The sequence below is a fragment of the Trachinotus anak genome, unplaced genomic scaffold (genome assembly GCF_046630095.1).
Source record: "Trachinotus anak isolate AG129_WGS33_773 ecotype Australia unplaced genomic scaffold, CSIRO_AGI_Tana_v1 ptg000001l, whole genome shotgun sequence".
NCBI lineage: Eukaryota > Metazoa > Chordata > Actinopteri > Carangiformes > Carangidae > Trachinotus > Trachinotus anak.
This window is the reverse complement of record NW_027273852.1, coordinates 443,250-462,333: the sequence shown is the minus strand read 5'-3', so window position 1 is coordinate 462,333 and position 19,084 is coordinate 443,250. Positions and strand designations below refer to the sequence as shown.

Sequence of the window (19,084 nt, the reverse complement as noted above, 5' to 3'; positions counted from 1 at the left end):
GCCTCTCTTGTTAATAAAACTAAACAGCTTGATTTAACCTAATTTCTGTAAAAATTGTAATTTACTTTTATGTGTTTAACCAAAAGTGTGTGAAATGTGCAGACAATAGTCTGTGTAGACATTTCAATTTGCTAATCATGTGACCTAAGGGAAGCCTATATGAAGCAAACAGTATAGGACCGAAGACGCAGCACTGAGGTAAACCACAGGAAACAGCAGCAGTATCACATCTATAGGGACAAAGTCCTTTCCAAGAGATGGGACAGGAACCAGTGCAGGGCACTCCCAGAGTCTCACCGTCTTTGAGTCATGGTTCAGTGATCTGCAGTGTCAAAAGCCACCCACATCAGATAAGTCAGATATGTCACTGAGAAGAGCAGTTTCAGTGGAAGACCTCTGGAATTTATCTAAAATGTTCTATGTGGTTGACACGGCGGTGAGCGGTGTGGCAACAACTTTTTATAACATTTCTAAAATAAAACACAACCTGTGGGCCTTTTTTTTTTTTTTTTTAAGAAAAGACTGAACAACTGCATGTTTAAAGTACAATAGCCAGATAAAAGTAAGATAAAAAGCTTTTTGTAACAGGACCAATAGACTCAAGAGCATTTTTAAGCACAGATTTAGGTGAAATACCAACAGAACTGGAGCAGGATTTCATACCGCCCACTGGCTCAGTGAGAGATAAAAATCTAGGTGAGAGAGCATAATAAAAACTTGAAATGTGCATTGTATTTACCAGATAAATTAACTGAAGTTTTGTGAATGATATTTTCTCATAATTGACCCACAGCTTGAAAAGCAGTTTTCTCATAACCACAAAACCTATGGCTCAAATCACGACAGTTCATTAACAGATTCATAACTGTAAAATTGAACTAATAGAACAGATTTGCTGAATAAATAGACCCTTTCACTGCTTAGTTTGTTTTATTTAGAGAATCACAAAGGCTAATCAGCTGATTGTTGAGGTTGAAATTATGATATTACGTAGGCTGTAGGCCTATATGTTGATTTATGAGAGAGAAATTATTAAATCCAGTGAAATGTTGCCTGTGTTTTGTTCTTTCAAGGGATGTCTAGATAGAGAAGTGTGCTTCACACTGCATGCGACCAGCAAATGAAAGTTCACAAGCTGACATAGATATTAGAAACAGGAAGCTAGGGTAAAACACCAAACTATACTTTGGCAAACCACACATAAATAAAAAGTGTTTATACCCAGGTTTCTCACTTTCTCTTTACCTTATTCACCTTAGAGCAACAGTAATATCTAGAAAGTGTTTTTCAGTTTTTTTTACATAAACCCCCTCTGTTCACATTGTTTCATCTCTTTTATTTTATTTTATTTTATTTTATTTTATTTTATTTTATTTTATTTTATTTTATTTTATTTTATTTTATTTTATTTTATTTTATTTTATTTTATTTTATTTTATTCACGGACGTCACACCACAAACTACAGTCCAGTAGGTGGCAGTAAAGCGTTTATAACGTGGCTCGCCGAACAACCGGGATAAACACCACGAAGAAGAAGGGTCAAGGGTCAGAGGTGAAAGTTGACTTTAGTAAAAACATGGTTGAACACGGGGATATCCGCGTGGTTCACCGAGGCGGCAGTAAAATAAACTTCAGGGAGCCTGTCATAAGTAATGACTCAAGGTTAGTGTGTCTTTTTTAATCCGATATTATTTAATAAAACATTATCGCGGCTTTTCGGGTTTTTATGAGCTGGCGCTAGCAGTTAGCCTTAGCAAGCCGCTTGCTAACAGCTAACATTTCTGCTGCTGTTTACAAAAAGTAAAAAGAAAATGTAATATACACAACTTCCCAGCCTGAAACAGTTACCGTCTTCTGTCCATAAAGTATAGGTTCTTGTGTGAAATATGTGGTTTACGTTCCTGCAGTTTCCTCCTGTGCGCCTCTGGAGAGTGTGTGAAGGTGTTCAGCACCTCCACGGAGGAGTGTATCCACGACCTGCGGGGACACACCGACCTGGTGACAGGTGTTCTGCTCAAACCCTCCAACCACCTGCAGGTACACACATCTCTCCACCCAGTCTGGAAAAAGTGCAGCTCTGTCTTACTCCTTTAAAAGCCCCGCTAACTCGCCATGAAGAGGAGGGCTTGTTGCTAGTGTTGAAGTGTAAACAGAACAATATTTACCTTAAAGTCAGCTCACAGCAGTGGATGCAAACTGTGTTATGTTTGAATGGAGAAGTGACAGTGTGGTCGCTTAAATCGGACCTTGTCAATATAAACCCACTTTACCAACCAGCTCCTCTCCAGTTTGGGGATGGTTTTCTAAACAAGCAATATTTTTGTGAACAAGAAACTGTCCTAGAAGCATAAGCAGACTAAAGAAACATAACTTTATCTTAATTATTTTGTCTGCTACTTTGTATTATTTCTTCTTTTTGTCTTTGAAGAAGCCATCTGTGTCTGAGAAAAAGCCCAAAACCCAAGGATATAAAATTTACATAACGGAGAACAGCAGCAAATTGTCACTGAATTTGAAACCAGCAAGTGCTCCGTGTCTTTGCCTATAGATAACTTATTAATTAATTGCTAATCATATTTGACTGTTATTCTTTTCATCACTAACAAATTGTATAGATCCATCTATCATGAAAGATAAAAATGAACAGTGCAAACCTGCTGTGATCCGATTATTAATATGTCATTTAGTTTGGCAGCTGGCCTGTAACTGCTTTTGTTTATACATGTATTTATGTCTGATTTTGTCATGTTGTTTCCCATTTTCACTCAAAGATCTTTTCTCAAATTCAAGCCTGATTAAATGCATTGTTACAGCCTCGTATTTATCCTCGATGTAGTTGCTAAAGTAAGTTATAAGGAAAACAGGTAGCAGCTTGAATTCTACCATTATTAAATTAGTCATTTCCTGTATGTTTATGTCACGGCTGTGCTTCTGTATATAAGTAAAACTCAGCCAGGGCAGACTTTACTATGGGCCCTTTGATTAAGCAATACTGGGGCAAATTATTGCTGTATTCAAATATTTAATGTAAATAAAGCTTAAGTGAAATATTTAAATTAATTTTTTTCAGTGTCATCCCTGACACTGTGTGTGTGTGTGTGTGTGTGTGTGTGTGAGAAACTGTACTGATCAATGCATTGCATTTCTGCTCCTGAGCTGATGTTCCTGTTTTGTTGCAGGTCCACTCTTGCTCAGCAGATGGCACTGTCAGACTCTGGGACTTCACAGATGGCATCCTCATTAAGGTACAGCTTTACTCTTGTGTTGTTGTCTCTCCAGTTTTTGTGGCTTGTCCCAGTCCTACCTACTTGTCTTTGAATTAATCTGAATCACACTTTACCTGTTTACTTACACCTGAGCCCTTCGTTCAGAGAGCCGCCCACAGCTGTGAGGGTGACTTTATGTGCAGTGACACAGTAGTGAAGGACTTGTGGTTAGGGATCAGTCTGAGAAAGGGTCTGTGTCGCGTTTTCTCTGAACTCCATGTGTGAGAGCTGTGTGATCTCTTCCAGACTTACGTCATCGGATATCCAATTTACTCCATCTACGCATCTGCAAACCACGAAGGAGTCATCTTTATTGTTACCCCGACGCTGAGTGACAAAAGATCTGGTAGGTTTGACGTCTTTTCTAACTGTGATGATTTCTCGAGTTTGTTATCTAAGTTGTCTCAGCATCTCTCAGACACCCTTTGTGCTCTGTAGAAGAAAATGCCAGTGGATCTTTTCAATGTTGCCAACTTCAGTCTGAACCCAAAACCTTAAGCAGTTACTGAGTAATCATTGAGCTACAGCTACAGAGAAAAAGATGAGAGTAATCAATAAAAATGCTGAAATGGAAACTGAGAACCAGGCTGGACTGTTAGAAAGTTTCTCACCACTTCATACAGCAGCTTATTATTCATTGAAATCAGTGGATTTGTTGGTTTTATTTTTAAATGGCAGAAACATTTGTTTGTAGAAAAAATGAGATCATCCTGGTAAAAACTGGAGCCGTCACTCTATCGGGGTGCTTTGGGGGCTCCACATGCATTATCTTGATTTAATACGGCCTGTAGGAGGCGCCACACACAGAAAATGTCAAATTGCTCTCACAGGGGCTTCAACAAGTGCAAAGTAGAAAGTGGGTGAGAGGTCAGTGGGTAAGAATGTCTGAGCGTGTGTGTGCCTGTGTGTGCAGAGTTTTTCCAGCTGGTTGCGGTACATCTGCCCCAGAGCGGAGATCAGCTGGTGGAGGCCCGAGAACTCTCTGCTGTGCTCAGTGACGTCAGCTCCAACCCAGCAGCCATTGCGTTTGGTAGAGGGGTATGCACACATGTTCACCAGCACCCCATCATGAACTGTTACACTCCCCAAACTGGGAACAGACAGATATCATAACCCTAACCCTGCTGCAACCCAATGGGAGCATAAATATAAAATAAACTTAAGATAATGGATTTTATTACTCAAAAGTGAACATATAGTATCACATATATGTTTGTTTGGTAAATGAGGGGACAAGCCCCACAACACTGGACCAGAATTTCTTCAAGAGCAGTTTTCAGGTGTAGATCCTGGATCAGTGTTGTTAAATCACGATCCAGCTTGTATGTGATAATAACCAAATGTTATTGTCCTCACAGGGGGAATTTATCGCTTCAGCTAAGGATCTGCAGCTCGAGGTCTATTTCTTCAAGAAGCAGAAGTCGTACAGGTGAGCCGACGCATCAGTTCCCAGGTGTAGAGATGGTTCATTAGACACAAAATGGTGTGGAGACCAAGAGCCAAGTTACCACATGTGACAAAGGTCATGAATCATAAAACCCATGATGTTCACAAACCCACATTCATCCACAAAGCCTTGGGGATGTTTAACAACACCACATAATCTGTCCTTGTGTGGGTTTCTAGGTTTTCCCTCAAAGAAGACAACAAGAAAGGAGGGAAGAACACGTTCACATGTGTTGCCTGCCACCCACGAGATGACTGCATCGCCACCGGGCATGAAGATGGCAAGATTCGTTTGTGGTGAGTGTAGTGTCTTGAAAAATATGCACTCCCACCCAGTGTGTTGATAGTTGTGAACAATCATTTAGATTAAAAACCTACTGCTCATTTGCTTTTTTGTGTATTTTGCTTCAGTCCTTTTCTGCAGTATGTGTAGTAGTCTAACATGACTGTTTATCCTTTCAGGAGAAACTTCAACCACAAGAAGGAGTACACATACTCCACTCTGCACTGGCACCACAGTGCTGTCAGCTCACTGCGCTTCACTCCAGAAGGTACACACATGTCATATGTTGACTGACCGTTTGCTCCTTTTCTTTCCTTATATTCTGTGCAGTGAAGTGGAATCAAATCTGGGTTTCCCACAGTATGCTAAATATTATTGACCAGTCCTTCCAAAGCTCATATTCATTTATTTTTTTTAAGAGAAAAGCATCAGTGCCCTGTTCCTCCCTCTGGATGTATTTCTGGTTTGTGTCACCAGGCACCAACCTGCTGAGTGGAGGCTTGGAGTCGGTGCTGGTTCAGTGGCGGTACAACCAAGAGAGCCAGAAGGACTTCCTGCCTCGCCTGGGTGCTGCCATCACGCACATCACCGTCTCACCTGATGGAGCACTGTTCTGCACCTCACACAGTGACAACAGTAAGGAGCTTTTAGCTGCATCATGCACTCAGATGACACACAGAGTAGTTGTGGAAATCGTGCTTGTATATCAAGTGTGCATTTTTGATAACCTTTTTGGAGCCACCATCTAGTGGCCTCTAGTGGAACTGCAGCAGGAGATTTTGCGCTCATGTGTGTCCTTGACTGAGGGAAGAAAAAGGAAACACAAATGGAAGCAGTGACTGCAGCCGTGAAGTGTGTGTGTGTGTGTGTTTTTGTAGCGTCTCCATGCAGAGTTTTCATTGTTAATGGAAAACTGATCTCTGTCTCCTCCTTGTTCTAGAGATCACTATCATCCAGAGTTGTGTCAAAGTATCAGCTGTCATTCAGGGCCTGGTCAAAGGTGAGTGCAAACTGTGGCTGGGAACAGCAAGTGCACTGCTCATAAACATGCTGCATTTGTTCACACATAAACATAAACCAATCTTGCCTCTAAGGAAGATCTTGACCATAAAATCACCATTATTTTCATCGTAACCAATAAACCAGTCACATAGCTAACATTAGCATTAACAGCTGTTTAATTAGCAGTTTAAAAGAAATGTTGTGAGTTCAGCATCAAACTTCATCCTTTACTCACCAACAACTGTCTCCAGAGGTGGAAGGCAACCTTCTTGTTTTGTTTCCATTTCTGTCACTTCTTTTCTTCTACTGACGTTAGCATGCTAATCAGCTAGCCCCGGCCAGGTCAGACTTTCTTGTTACTTTCTGATACCGAGTCACTGTAACGTCTGGGTGGCCCTGAAGAAGCAGAGGACATATTATAACCTCTTTTATTGTAAAATCAACAAGCTCTTGGCGAACGGCCATCACTGCCCCCCCGCTGCTGCCGGCAGGAAATCATGTTCAGTGGCAGAGAAAACTCTTAACAAGAAACAAGAAATACCTTGTGTGGTATTACATTGACTTAGTGGAAAACTGTGTTTTTAACATCAAACCTTTCTTTCTTCATATGAAATGTCAAAAAGAGAAAAAATCATTACTCTGTGCACTTAACTGAAGCAGCTGATTTATAATTTCTCTCTGTTGTGGTTCAGGAGAAAGTGTCAGGACAGACTTGATGGTGGACCCGCGCAGCAGAGCCATGGTGATGAACGGAAAACCAGGCCACCTGCAGTTTTACTCCCTGCAAAGAGATAAACTGCTTTACAATGTAAGCACTCTGCTGTATACACTGAGCTTATTATTTATTTTTTGGGGTTTTTATTGATGTGACGCCGTTTCAGCTCCTGAAATTTTCTAAATATGGTTCAAAGTATTTAAAAACAACCCATTTGAAACACAGTCAGAAATTTCTGAGGATGGGAACACAAATCTATTCTGACCCACAGATTCACCTAACAATACTTTAAGCTACATCTTGGTTTGAATTAACCCTGACAGCTAAATCATCATCTGTTTTGTGCAGCTGGACATCGTGCAGCAGGAGTACATTCATGAGTCAGGCCTGCAGCAGTTTGAGGTGGTCAAGGCCGCCTTCAATGCTTCTGGAAACTGGCTAGCAACAGTGGAAGAGAGAAAACAGAAAGATGCGGAGCTGGAGTTTAATTTAAAACTCTGGGCGTTTGATGAACAAACACAGAGGTACAGATGTCTAAAGGTTATCTCATGTTCCTATATCCTCAAAAATCAATTTAATAATGTTTTGGTGTAACAGCAAAGGTTTAGTAATAGTTTTCTTTCTTGATTCTAAATCTCCACCCTGCGACATTCTCACTGAATCGCTTGCAGTTTTGTGCTGAACACGACCATCTCGGCCCCCCACGAGGCCCGGATTACAGCCATGTGCTTTTGCCATGCCACCGACAGCCAGACCACCATGTTGGTCTCCACCAGCAAGGACGGACACTTCAAAGCCTGGCAGCTGGCCGCACCAGCCCACACAGAGGGTAAGCGCCCAGGCTCTGTGTCTGACAGTTCACTCGACCAAAAGAGTTTGTCTGAGCTGCTCAGCTGTGGTAACGTTTACTGTGCTCTTTTGACTTGACTCTTGGTGTGAATTAGTTGCTCAAGACCTATGTTTTCTTTAGGAGTTAATGCTCACTGAGGAACATGCATAGCTTTGTGTGAGTTGTCCTCATTCATAGGATTAAGGCTGTAACTATCTTTAAACCTGCCGTTCAGAACCTTTCTCCCCCCTCTGGCTAATAACACAAACACTGTGGAGGCGTGCCTCCAAGACAATAATCCATTATTTAGACAGAGTAAATGTAAAAGCTACATAACCTACTCCAAATATTTTACAAATACCAACCTGTCCAAGTGCAGTAAGGCGACATCTGTGTCAGCCCTCGGCCCCTTCTCTTCTTTCTTCGCTCTCCAACGATGAAAAGCCACATCACTGGTAATCCGTCTTTGTCCTTGCTGATCTCCTCGGGCAGGGCATTACAAAGTCTGGGGGCTGTAAGAGCAAACGCACAGTTACCTTTGGTTTTTAGCCAAGACTTTGTGACAGAGGAAAGTTTAAATGTGTAACATTTTAGTTTATCCTTTCATTATTTTCATGCTACAGATTCTTTTATCCAAAGTGCTTTGAAGAACCGTGATTTTGTACATGTTCAGTCTCAGACATCAGAAAAAAATCAAACCACTCTGTTGGTGCCAGGCTTTACCCTTTTATCAGTTGACTTTCAGGTTTCAGCCAAATGAGGCTGTTTCTCACTAATCTAACTCTCTCTGTGTCTGTCTCCCTCTCTCCTTCCTCTTGAACAGATGAAGGTCCTTCCTGGTTGTGTGATTTTGTGGGAGCCTATCACGGCCTGGTGCCCGAGTGCTGCAGTTTCTCAGCCGATGGGTCTTTGCTGGCGGTCAGCTTTCAGGAGGTGGTGACTCTGTGGAGCCCGTCCTCCTGGGAGCTCCTCACCACTCTGTCCCAGCCGCCAGGAGCGATCAGGTCAGAGCATAAACATGCACACAGGCACCCACAGATTCAGCAGGGCAGGGGGTCAAACTGTGAAGTGTTGAAAATGATCATTGAATGCTTGGTCAGATTTTTATATTGTATCTTTTTATTTCCATCTACCTGTACAGATGAAAGAGTGATACATTTGACAAGTGTGAACTATTTTACAGAAGAAAATATGTTTTTTATGGAAACTCAGCAAAGTAAGGTGTCAAAGAATCATTTTATTATCTGTACTGAAAGATATCGTGTTTTCACCAGTAACTTAAAATAATTGAGCAAAACTTTTAAGGTTATTTCACAAACACACACTTAATGAGAAAGACACAACAAGATTTGTCACGAACGACTAGTGTGTAAGATGAGTACAAACTGATATAAGAAATGCTGAGTGGATGAAGAAACATCAAGGCCTCACACTCAGCTAAAAAAACAATGTGGTTGGACATGAGAATATCTGACACTACATTTTTAAGGAAAAGGGTTCTTCTTGTTTTATGTTTTCCCATGAAAAGACCAAAATCAACAGTCTGTCTCTAAATAGTTTCTGACTTCCCTGTGTTGTCTGCATCACTCAGCACCAGGGCAGTGAGTTCCTACTGAGGACATAAATGTTTAAAAGTTGGTCAAGATACTATATGTGTCACAAATATATAAACTAACCGAGCACTTTATTAGGAACACCTGGTAGACCTACTTATTGATGTAGTTATTCAATCAGCCAATCATGTGGCAGCAGTGCACTTGATAAAATCCTGAGGACACAGATCAGGACCTTCAGCTCAGTTCAATTCAGAATAGAGTCAGAAAAAAAAACATCCAGAGAGCAGCAGCAGCTCTGTGGACAGAAACACTATGATGAGAGAGGTCAGAGGAGAATGGACAGAGCTGACAGGAAGGCTACAGTCACTCAGATAACTACTACTTCCTGCAGGATTATGCTCCTGTAAAAATCGTCTCAAACTGGTTTCATGAACAGTGAAGGACAATGAGTTCAGTCTCCAGATCTGGGTCCAGTAGAAGACCTTCATCATGTGGTAGAACAGGAGATTGGCAGCTTTAATGTTCATGAATCTGCAGAAATGATGTGATGCACTCACAGAGGAACGTTTCCATCATCTGGAGGAATCAGTGACATGAAGAACTGAGGCAGTTTGAGAGCAAAGAGAGGAACCACCCAGTGTTAGCGTTGTGACGGTCTCTCTACTACTTGATTTCTGTTGGTTGTTTCCAGGAGTGCCAGAGTGGAGAGCTCAGGTCTGTAATGAATGGGGGTTCATCTGGGAGTTGAACCCAGGACCTCTTGCGCCTTAAGTGAGAATCACACCACTAGACATTGGTTACAGACCTGGCTCCTGGTTTGTAACATGCGAGTCCACAAATGGCTGAAGGTTAAAATAAAGAATTTATTAAACCAAACATAGCACTAAATAAGACATGGAAATGTGAGGGATGACTGAAGGGTGTTTGGGGAAAAATAAAGAAAAATTATCACAAGGTGTGGCTGCTTGGCAGGAGGGAGAGAGAAAGAAGCTCCAGGCAAGCAGCCCTTCAGGGGCAGCCGACTATCAGGGACGGGCCTCTCACTCGTGGAAACAACTAACAGAAATCAAGCAGACGAGGGACCGTCACAGTCTGGTGTTCCTAATAAAGTGGGTCAGTGAGTGTAGTTTCATCTGTAGTTTTTAGCAAATGTTTTCAGCCGTGGATTAATACACATTTGGTGCTTTAGTGAGTCTTTACACCAGCAGTGGGATAAACTCAAAATTAACTACAGAATGCGTTGGATTTGGAAATAAAGGAACATCTCCCAGTGCTCATTGTTGATTTGTTTCTAATCTTTTTTGGATTATAAAAGTGGATGAGTCACACCCTCCTAACTCAGATCCTGTCTTATTTTTTTAAGAAAAACTCATATTCAGAGCAAAAAGACACAGAAGTAGCACTAAGTTGAAGCGCACACACACACAGATTCACTGAAGAGTTGGCTGATTGCAGTGGAGGCCCCTCAGCGGTGGATGTCTGTGAGCAGTTAAATGACCTCTTTAACACACTGGCAGAAGTCCAGGGTGTTGTTTATCACAGCAGAAAGGAGATGTAACCGCCTGAGCTAAAGAAGTGCTGCCTGTCAGCCCACTGCACACAGGGAAGGGCTACAAGTTTCGCAATATTGCTGGAGTCTTGAAAATTTTGGCAGGTCAATGGGGACACACAACTTCTGGTGCTAGTTTCTGTACCACTTTTCTGAAACAAGCCCAGAGCTCTGAATCAGCTCTTAGTAAATTTGCAAGAAAAACAAAAGAGAGGTGACTTGCAGTTTATCTTAAAATGAAGCACCCAGCAGAGATGAGCATAAAAAAAAAAGACTTCTTCTAAACGTCGAAAGCATTAGAAAAGGCCTCTTTTTAATTAGTGGCAGACTTTTATTTGTTTGACCTCTTCCATGAATGACTTAATAATGTGTAACTGACAGTCAGCCTTGTTCAGTCACACTCAGAAAACCTCTCAGAATGAGGAGACATTTCCTGTGTAATTGTGGGAATTAGTGAGTAACAAGACTTCAAAGTTGAACTGGGGAGAAAGTGGAAGATGTTAATGGTCAGCTGTTGTGACAGCTGCCCAGTGCCCCTTACATAACTACCACCTATGGATGTGTAGAGCTGGGTCAATTGCTTCCCCTCCAACCTCACCAACTCCCAACTCCTTCCACGTAACTTCAGGAATGAGTCACGCCTGCGCTCACTGATAAAGCGGATACAATTGACCTGACAGGAGTAATTTTAATCAAGAAAAAGTAATGAATACATTTTTTTCCGTGGGACTGTCGCAGACTTTGAGCAGTGTGTAGGGGGCAGTTATTGATTCTTGGTGGGTGTTCAGACCCTGCTTACATGTTCCCATTTGAACCCCCCAAAGCAGAAAACTCTTCAAAAGCTAATCCTGTGAAATATGTGTGGTGTGTGCAGCTCGGTGGCTGGGGGCTGAGGCTGGGGGCTGAGGCTGGGGGGGTGGGGGTGCACTTTGGATTCTTTACAGTCACAGGAAAACTAAAGGGGACTTTTTTTTTCTCTCTCTCTCTCTCCATCAGGGATCTTTGTTTTGGGCGACTAAGCTGCTCCAAGTATCTGCTGGGAACCACAGCGAACAACCTGCTGTGCTGCTGGAACCTCCTCACCTGCTCCTGTAAGACCACGTCTATACCAAACTGCAACTGAATGCATTCATTAGAGTAATACTTTATCTGACCCCGTCTCCTCTCCTGTCTGGCAGTGGAGTGGAGCACCTCCATGGACATCAGCCTGCTGCTGGCCGACCCCCTCTCTGAGAACATGGCTGCCTTCTGCTGCCAGGCCGAATGCACCGACTGTAAGCTGCAAATCTGGTGCAATCACTTCTCAAACCTCACAGAAAACTGTTTTTACAGATCAAATTAGCAACAATTTCTCAACATGTTAATGACGCTTTAATAAAGTAGCACAAATCTGACCTGATAATGTCACAGTGTCCAATTAAGTCTATAGATGAGTATTTTAAAAAATACCAAAGTCAGTGTTCAGGGAATTAAAAATATTTCTGTTATTATGGAAAAAAGTTAATACATAAACAGGTTGGTCATTGGTTTGACAGTAAAAACAATCCCTGTGTTGTTGAATAATTATGTTATAATAATAATAAGTCCTATTGTCATGTCCTTTTTTTTTTTTTATACCTGTCAGCTGAGTTGTTTGATGTGAATTGTGATTTTTGCTGTTGTTTCTTTTTCCTTCTCTGTTTCAGTGTTTGTGTTTAAGCCCAGTGAGCCTCGGCCGCTGTTTTCCCATAAGGCCGTGTGTTCGGGGAAGGTGACTCGCGCTGTCTTTGCCCCACGGGAGGAGATGCTGGAGAGCTGTGAGGAGAGCAGCCAGTGGCTCAACTGTTCGCAGCTCTACTTCCTCACTCAGTACATGGTAAACACCCCCGTCACGAAACACTCAAGAGTTTATGTTGAACTCCCTATAAAGGTGAGAACAGAAGGTCGGGCGGTTTCACACTGATGGGAGGTGTTAACAGAAACAAGCTTTAGTCTTGAATGCACCAGGCTGCGGGTATATGCTCCCTTCACACAGCATTACTGATGTAGTTTGGAGTCGTGCACGGGTGCACAGTTATGTTGAACCAGGACAAAGACAAACTGATTACACAAAGTTGGAAGCTCATCATTACAGCATCAACATGTCCTGAAATTGAAACCGAGCTCCGACCAAAAGTACTCAAAAAAGTATATTCATTTAACACCTCAAACCCAGCTGATCAAACTTCTTCTCACTTTGCTTTGGCATTTCTGAGATTACACTGACTGGTTCAAAGGGAGTGCAAAGCAAAGGGGGTTTAAGCAGGGTGGCAGAGAGGGTTACTGCATAATTTATAGATAGATATCAGTTTTTGTTTTTGTTTTTTTTTGTCTCCATGTTCACATAACTGCAGCCCTGAAACTTAATTAAAACAAAGATGTGGACAAAATTTATCTTGAGCAGGAAATGTGTGAATTGATCCAAACCAAACTGAAGCCAGGACCTGTTACATCTTCATGTGATCTGAAGGTCGTGGTTATTATCATGAAAGTTTAGTTACAGTGTGACGTTGACACCTGACACAAAAACAGCATTGTTCAGTAGCTCATTCTGTGTGTTCTGACTGTGTTCATGCTGTTGACTGATGCGCTCTCCCCTGCAGGACCTCATGACGTTCACCACCAAGGCAGAGGAGGACAGACTGATGGCGTCCAGCAAACAGGTACAGCCGCAGCTCGACATCAGAGGGCTGCAAACACTTTTGGCCTCGGGCTCAAAAACTGAAGGTGTCACATAGCGAGGATGTTTGCAGCAGTTTTCTGAAAGTTCACATCTGACAGTCAGCAGGTTCTCGTGTTACTGAGTGTGTTGGAGTGAAAACTGAGCTTGGACCGAAGCCTGTATTCAGCTGTTGCTTCATATGTTTTCTTCTGAAATGAAGACCGAGGGGAAGTCATGTTGAAAGCCCAGCACAATGTGTTTAAAGTCACAGGCAACATGTTGCTAAAACTACAATAAACAATCCATCTGTTGCTTTTTCTGGTCTCTTATTGGACAGAGGCAACACAAATCATCCACAGACGACACCCTGTCATCTTTACTGTCTCCACTCTGCATCAAACAAAAACATCAGTGCTGAAGATTTATCTTCTTTCATCTCTATAAGTGTGAATCATCCTGTTTTCTCTGACATTGCTTATGCTCCCTCCCCATTCAAGCTCGTGATCGATGACAGTGTCGCCATGACACCGTTCTACCTGTTGCTGGGGAAACACCGGCAACAGCAGCAGGAAAATGAAGACGCGCTGAGCGCCCTGCCTGCTGAGAGAACACCTCTGCCACAGGGCTCTGTTGCTATTAAAGAGGTCAGTAGTTCAGCGCTGCATGTTTACATACAGCCTAGTATCACAAATGTCCCTCAGGGGATTTACAGTCTGTCCTCAGCCCCTCGATCTCTTTGTGTTGAACATAAGCTGCTCATCTGTTAAGAGTTTCAGATTTTTGTGGAAATGTCGATGTGAGATCATCTTTGTAGTTTTCTTAAACCTTGTTTCTCTGACAGCTTCTGCAGACCCCAGCCCACGTCCTGCCCTCCACCTCTTTCCTCTGCTCCATGTTTGTACAGTCTCTGCTCATCTCCGTCACAGACTCCAGGTCAGTAGTCGAGCTTCAAAAATTCCACGTCTTCTGAATCTGAGTCTGTTTATTTATTAATGAACTGGCCAATGAAAACAGATCAAGTCCGAACAGAGTGGATAATACAGTCACGGTCGTTAATTATTAATTGTTTAATGTGGTTTGGTTGGTTGGGGGGGGGGGTGTGGTGGTGTAATATATATTTGATGCCTCATTAACTTCATCACTGTGGGTCAGATAATGTCAGTTACGAAACGCTGCAGGAATCAGGCTCCTCGTGATTCAGCAACTGAAGACCTTGGCTGAAGTGGTGCACATGGGGAAACGTGCACTGGTTCTTGTTTATCTCTGAAAATATGCAGAGTCACGTTAACCATTTTTTTTTTCCATGTGGTTCCCATGGCCTCAGGGAGGAAACCAAACACGCAGAGGAGGAAATGGAGAGCGATAAAGAGGAAGAGGATTCAGAGGGGGAAATGGAATCCAGCGCCTCGAGACCTGAGGAGGCGTCACTGGGTCACCGGGCAACAGAGACTGCGACCCCCCCGATGACAAAATCCCAGATTAAGGAGCTGCGGAGGGTGAAGAAACTTGACCACAGCTGGCTTGCAGGCGTCCTGGACTCTTGAAAATGACCATGTACAAAAACAGACACTCACACAGATACAGTGACCATAGAAAGTTTTCACCACAGCAGCAGGTTTTTTTTTAATGTTACCTTGTTTTTCACCAGTAAACCAGAACAGATCCTGCAAATACAAAAACGAATGTTTGTGTAAGTATCTGATCGTTTGGCAGCAGTTACAGCCCTGAATACATTTATTTTTACACATTTGAACTGTTCCTCTGTAAAAGTGCTGGGGCTCCAGGATCGTGTGTGAGCAGCCGTTTTCTTGCCTGCAGCTCTGGACTGAAGTGAGAACTGGACTCTGACTTGATCAACCCAAACATTATTATTATTTGAGCCATTCCTGTGAAGCTTTGGCTGGATGTTTGTGGTTGGAGTCATGTTTGAGAATAAATCTTTTATCGTGTCACTGCAGCAGGTTTTTCCTCCAGGATTTCTCTGTATTTCCTGCAGGTCTGAGGCAACGTGAGCATTCGATCATTTCTCTATTCTCTTCTTCTGACACATTTCACCAGTCAAAACAAACACCATTCCTCCGACTGATGCACAAGCATGTAAGAGCTCTGTTGGACTCTTTAGATTTATCTGCAGTTTGTTGGCAACAATCTTCTTCCCAGTGACTTTTGTAAACAGGACCCTTTTACTTGCTGCCTTTAAGAAAGCCTCCATTTCCTCTTGCACAGAGGCATCCCCACACTGCTGGGCGTGATGGTGCCTCACCAGATTTAGTGAAGGAAATTGTGTTTTTGCTGATGTGCAGTTTCTTGTTCACAGTTTACACGGGTTCAGTATGATGATCAAAAAAGCTCAGTTTTGGATCCAAAAGTCTACAAAACAAAAGCTGAGGATTCTTTTTTGATTGATCTTACTGTTCTCATGAAGATATTCAGTGTCTTCTACATTTCTTATCTGCTTCTGCTGATTTATTTTTCAGATAAGTTCAGACTATCAGCATTTTAAATGTTGATGTTTAGGCTTTTTTTTTTTTTTTTTTAATTCTTTAGGTTTGATCAAATTTGGATTCATACTGTTAAAGTGGCAGAAGTTTCACCTGTTTATAGTTTACTTTTAACTATCCCGCTTTTACATCTCCATTAGCTTTCTAACCAGTTTGCCTAATATTTCACTTAATACACGACCTACAGCTGGATGCACCAGTGTAGTAATGGATTAAATTATTTTGCCATCTTTATTTTGAATTGTGATCAATTTATAGACATTTTCTTTTACAAATACTCTTAATTAAATCCACTGAGTCAAAGCTAAAACATGAAAAAAGCCAGAGGCCATGGTGACAACTTTTTATATATACACTGTAAACACATCTATTTGCAGTTACACATTTTTCTACACTTTGAAATTTAATAAAAAAAGATTTAACTCTTTCTTTAAGCTGCCTGCTTCATCCTTCACCTTCACACACGACTTCAGTGCCTTCCAGAGTCCAAACTCGCCTTTTTTCCACTGTCACTGCCGTGTGATGTAATTGAGTGGAGGTTATATCTGCAGATGACGTTTCCGAGGTTGCATAAGCTGGTGAACTATGACTCGCATCTAACCAACCTGTTGCTTTCATAAAAAGGAATCGGCATTAAGAGAGAAGGAACAATCAGTCAATCAATCGATCCATACCTAACATGTTTCTGGAAATGCTGCCCATGATATTTGATGTAACAGTTACTGATTGCTTTCTTGGAAAGCTTCAACAGCGAACTGCTTATGTCACCAGGACCTTGAAATAATATGTTATTGGTGCTGTAAATTCAGGCCGGACACGGAAGACTCTTGAGTAACAAGTCCCAAAATTCCTGAGTAAGCTCTCTCAGAAGGAGAAGGTCACGTTTGGTTCCCAGGATCGCATAAAACAGCACATTTTCATCAGCATTTTTCAGTTCCTTTCTCAGTCAGGTGCTCCAGCAGCCCGAGGTCTCCCACTACCAAGGACAGGTCGTCAAGTCTTTTCATAATCTCTGCAGTCGTCACACATCGAGGCCCTGACTGGACCTTTAGCGATTAATCTGGGTCACACACACTATATATATATATATATATATATATATATATATATATATATATATATATATATATATATATATATATATATATATATATATATATATATATATATCAAACTTATCAAGTCCTGAACGGTTTATGTGTCACTTTTATGGACTTGACCCATGGTTGTAAAGCAGATCCAGTAAATATGAACAGAAAAAACTTTGAATATTCATGATAAACTTTGAAATGAAACAAATACAAAGGGGAAAGACTGTGGAATCTCACTTAACCATAAAACTTTATAACAGTTTTGCACTTTTTGCACCGTTGCTTTACATTGATCCTTGAACAAGGTGCACGACACTTATCAGCAGCAACATCATTTATAGATATGTGAAAACACGTGTGTGTATGTATGTATGTATATATATATATATATATATACACTCCCACCCACAGCTCACTAATTATTACATTAGACAATTTGTTTAGTGTGTAAAAATGACATTTGCCTACCAGCATTTAAAGCTCATTAATTAACACATTATATGTTGTTTGCTTAACCTGATAAAAAAAAAATAGAATCAAAATGAAAAGTTGTGGTGTTACGGCAGTGAAGGCGCCTGGTTTTCCTCAGCTTAAACAAACAAGGTATAATATGTTAATGAATGAGGTTTAGGAGCTGGTATGCAAATGTCTAGCTGTTTCCCTCAGCTAAGCTAAGCTAAGCTAGCTGGCTGTTGATTGTGGCTTCTTATTTAGTGGTATCAATCTTTTTTATCTAATCCTAAATAAGTAAATATATGTCAAACTAGTCCTTTAATGTGCTGCATAAAACTAAGAAGATGTCCAGCTCGGAGCAAACAAACATGAACACACATGCTTTAAGTGACTGACTGAAATTGCGCAACGTTTAAGCCTCTCACACCTACTTTCCCTATCAGCAGTGGTATCTGTTAAATATTATTTCTAACCTCACCTTTGAAATTACACTGAAAATCTTATCCAAGAAACTTTGGCTTCAACAAAACACATGATGTTCACATGACGCTTCGCTGGCAGATGCTGACCAAACATGCAAGTTTGGTTTTTGGGAGAAAATCGGCCTCTGTGACCGCTCATGGTTCCAGGGGACAGTATACATCTGACACATAAGGAGGAAGAGATACTATATCTGCATTGTGGGCTGGCACTTATCTGGAGTCCTAGTTCCTGTCTGTAGACATTGGACTTTCGCTACAGTCAGCAGCCGTGTCCCTGTAAAGACTGTGGTCCTTCAAAGATGCTTTTAATGTGTTGCTCCTTATGTTGAACCTTTTGCATGAAACTGATATATGACAACAAATCTGCTGCCATAGAATAAAAATGGTTAAAGGTCCAGATTTTACACTTCTCCAGTGTTTTATTTGAAGTGTTGATATCTATAAGAAGATATATTTTTAGGTTTAAGAACCAAAAACTTAGTATTATCATTATTTCTTATCTCAGTGTAGTTTTACATCTCCTCTCTCAGGCATCTCTCTGACAGTAGGTCAATGAGCCAATCAGAAGAGAGACTCTGAGCCTCTCTTCTGATTGGGTGACTGTTTTCTGAGTTATCAAATAAAAATATAACAGATTTCAGGTAAACACTCAGATAAAAGTAAATCCTGTCGTTTTAGATGGTTGCCCCAGGTGGGCGGGGCTTGGGTCATGGCTGAAAGTGGGGACTGCTTTGTTGTGACATCACAAAGTTCCAGGAGTCCTGACGGCTGGTTTTAAGGCTCAGTCTCTGAATACAGGCTGTGTGCATTTCACAGTATGAATATAGAACCTAGACCTGCTTTATAATCACAAACACATGGACATCTACCTTTAGACTGTACGGGAACTTAAAGGTCATATTAGTAACCTTGCTGCAGATTTATGTGTCGCGGACTTTTATTACTATCTTTCAAAATGTAATGATCTTTATAGGGCACAAAACTGCAGAAACATTTTTTAAAATGTGAGATATTTATATAACTGATTTCTGATCCAGAGTGAAATATGCCCACAGAGATTCCATAAGGTACCATTGTATTCATTAGCTGTTTGACTGATTAGCAGGGTTTTGGTATTTGGTGTTATATAAACCTCTTAAAGAGGTACTCACCCCTCATGAGCAAAGTACAGTCAATTTTAATAAGTGCATCAGTGATTAAATGTGGAAATACATCAAGTGTTAAAATGCT

The 19,084-nt window shown here is 41.4% G+C and overlaps 1 protein-coding gene across 1 annotated transcript; it reads left to right on the top strand.

Moving 5' to 3' along the window:
* The first annotated feature begins 1,506 nt into the window (after positions 1-1,506).
* wdr75 (WD repeat domain 75) lies at positions 1,507-15,284 on the top strand. Its single transcript, XM_071480714.1, has 21 exons — positions 1,507-1,663; positions 1,909-2,038; positions 3,181-3,246; positions 3,514-3,613; positions 4,181-4,305; positions 4,626-4,696; positions 4,894-5,010; positions 5,176-5,264; positions 5,474-5,632; positions 5,937-5,996; positions 6,691-6,806; positions 7,062-7,237; positions 7,385-7,542; positions 8,366-8,546; positions 11,644-11,738; positions 11,826-11,921; positions 12,333-12,502; positions 13,269-13,328; positions 13,825-13,971; positions 14,169-14,260; positions 14,652-15,284. The coding sequence occupies exons 1-21, from the start codon at positions 1,578-1,580 to the stop codon at positions 14,869-14,871; spliced, it is 2,514 nt and encodes an 837-aa protein (XP_071336815.1). The 5' UTR covers positions 1,507-1,577; the 3' UTR covers positions 14,872-15,284.
* The last annotated feature ends 3,800 nt before the right edge of the window (positions 15,285-19,084 follow it).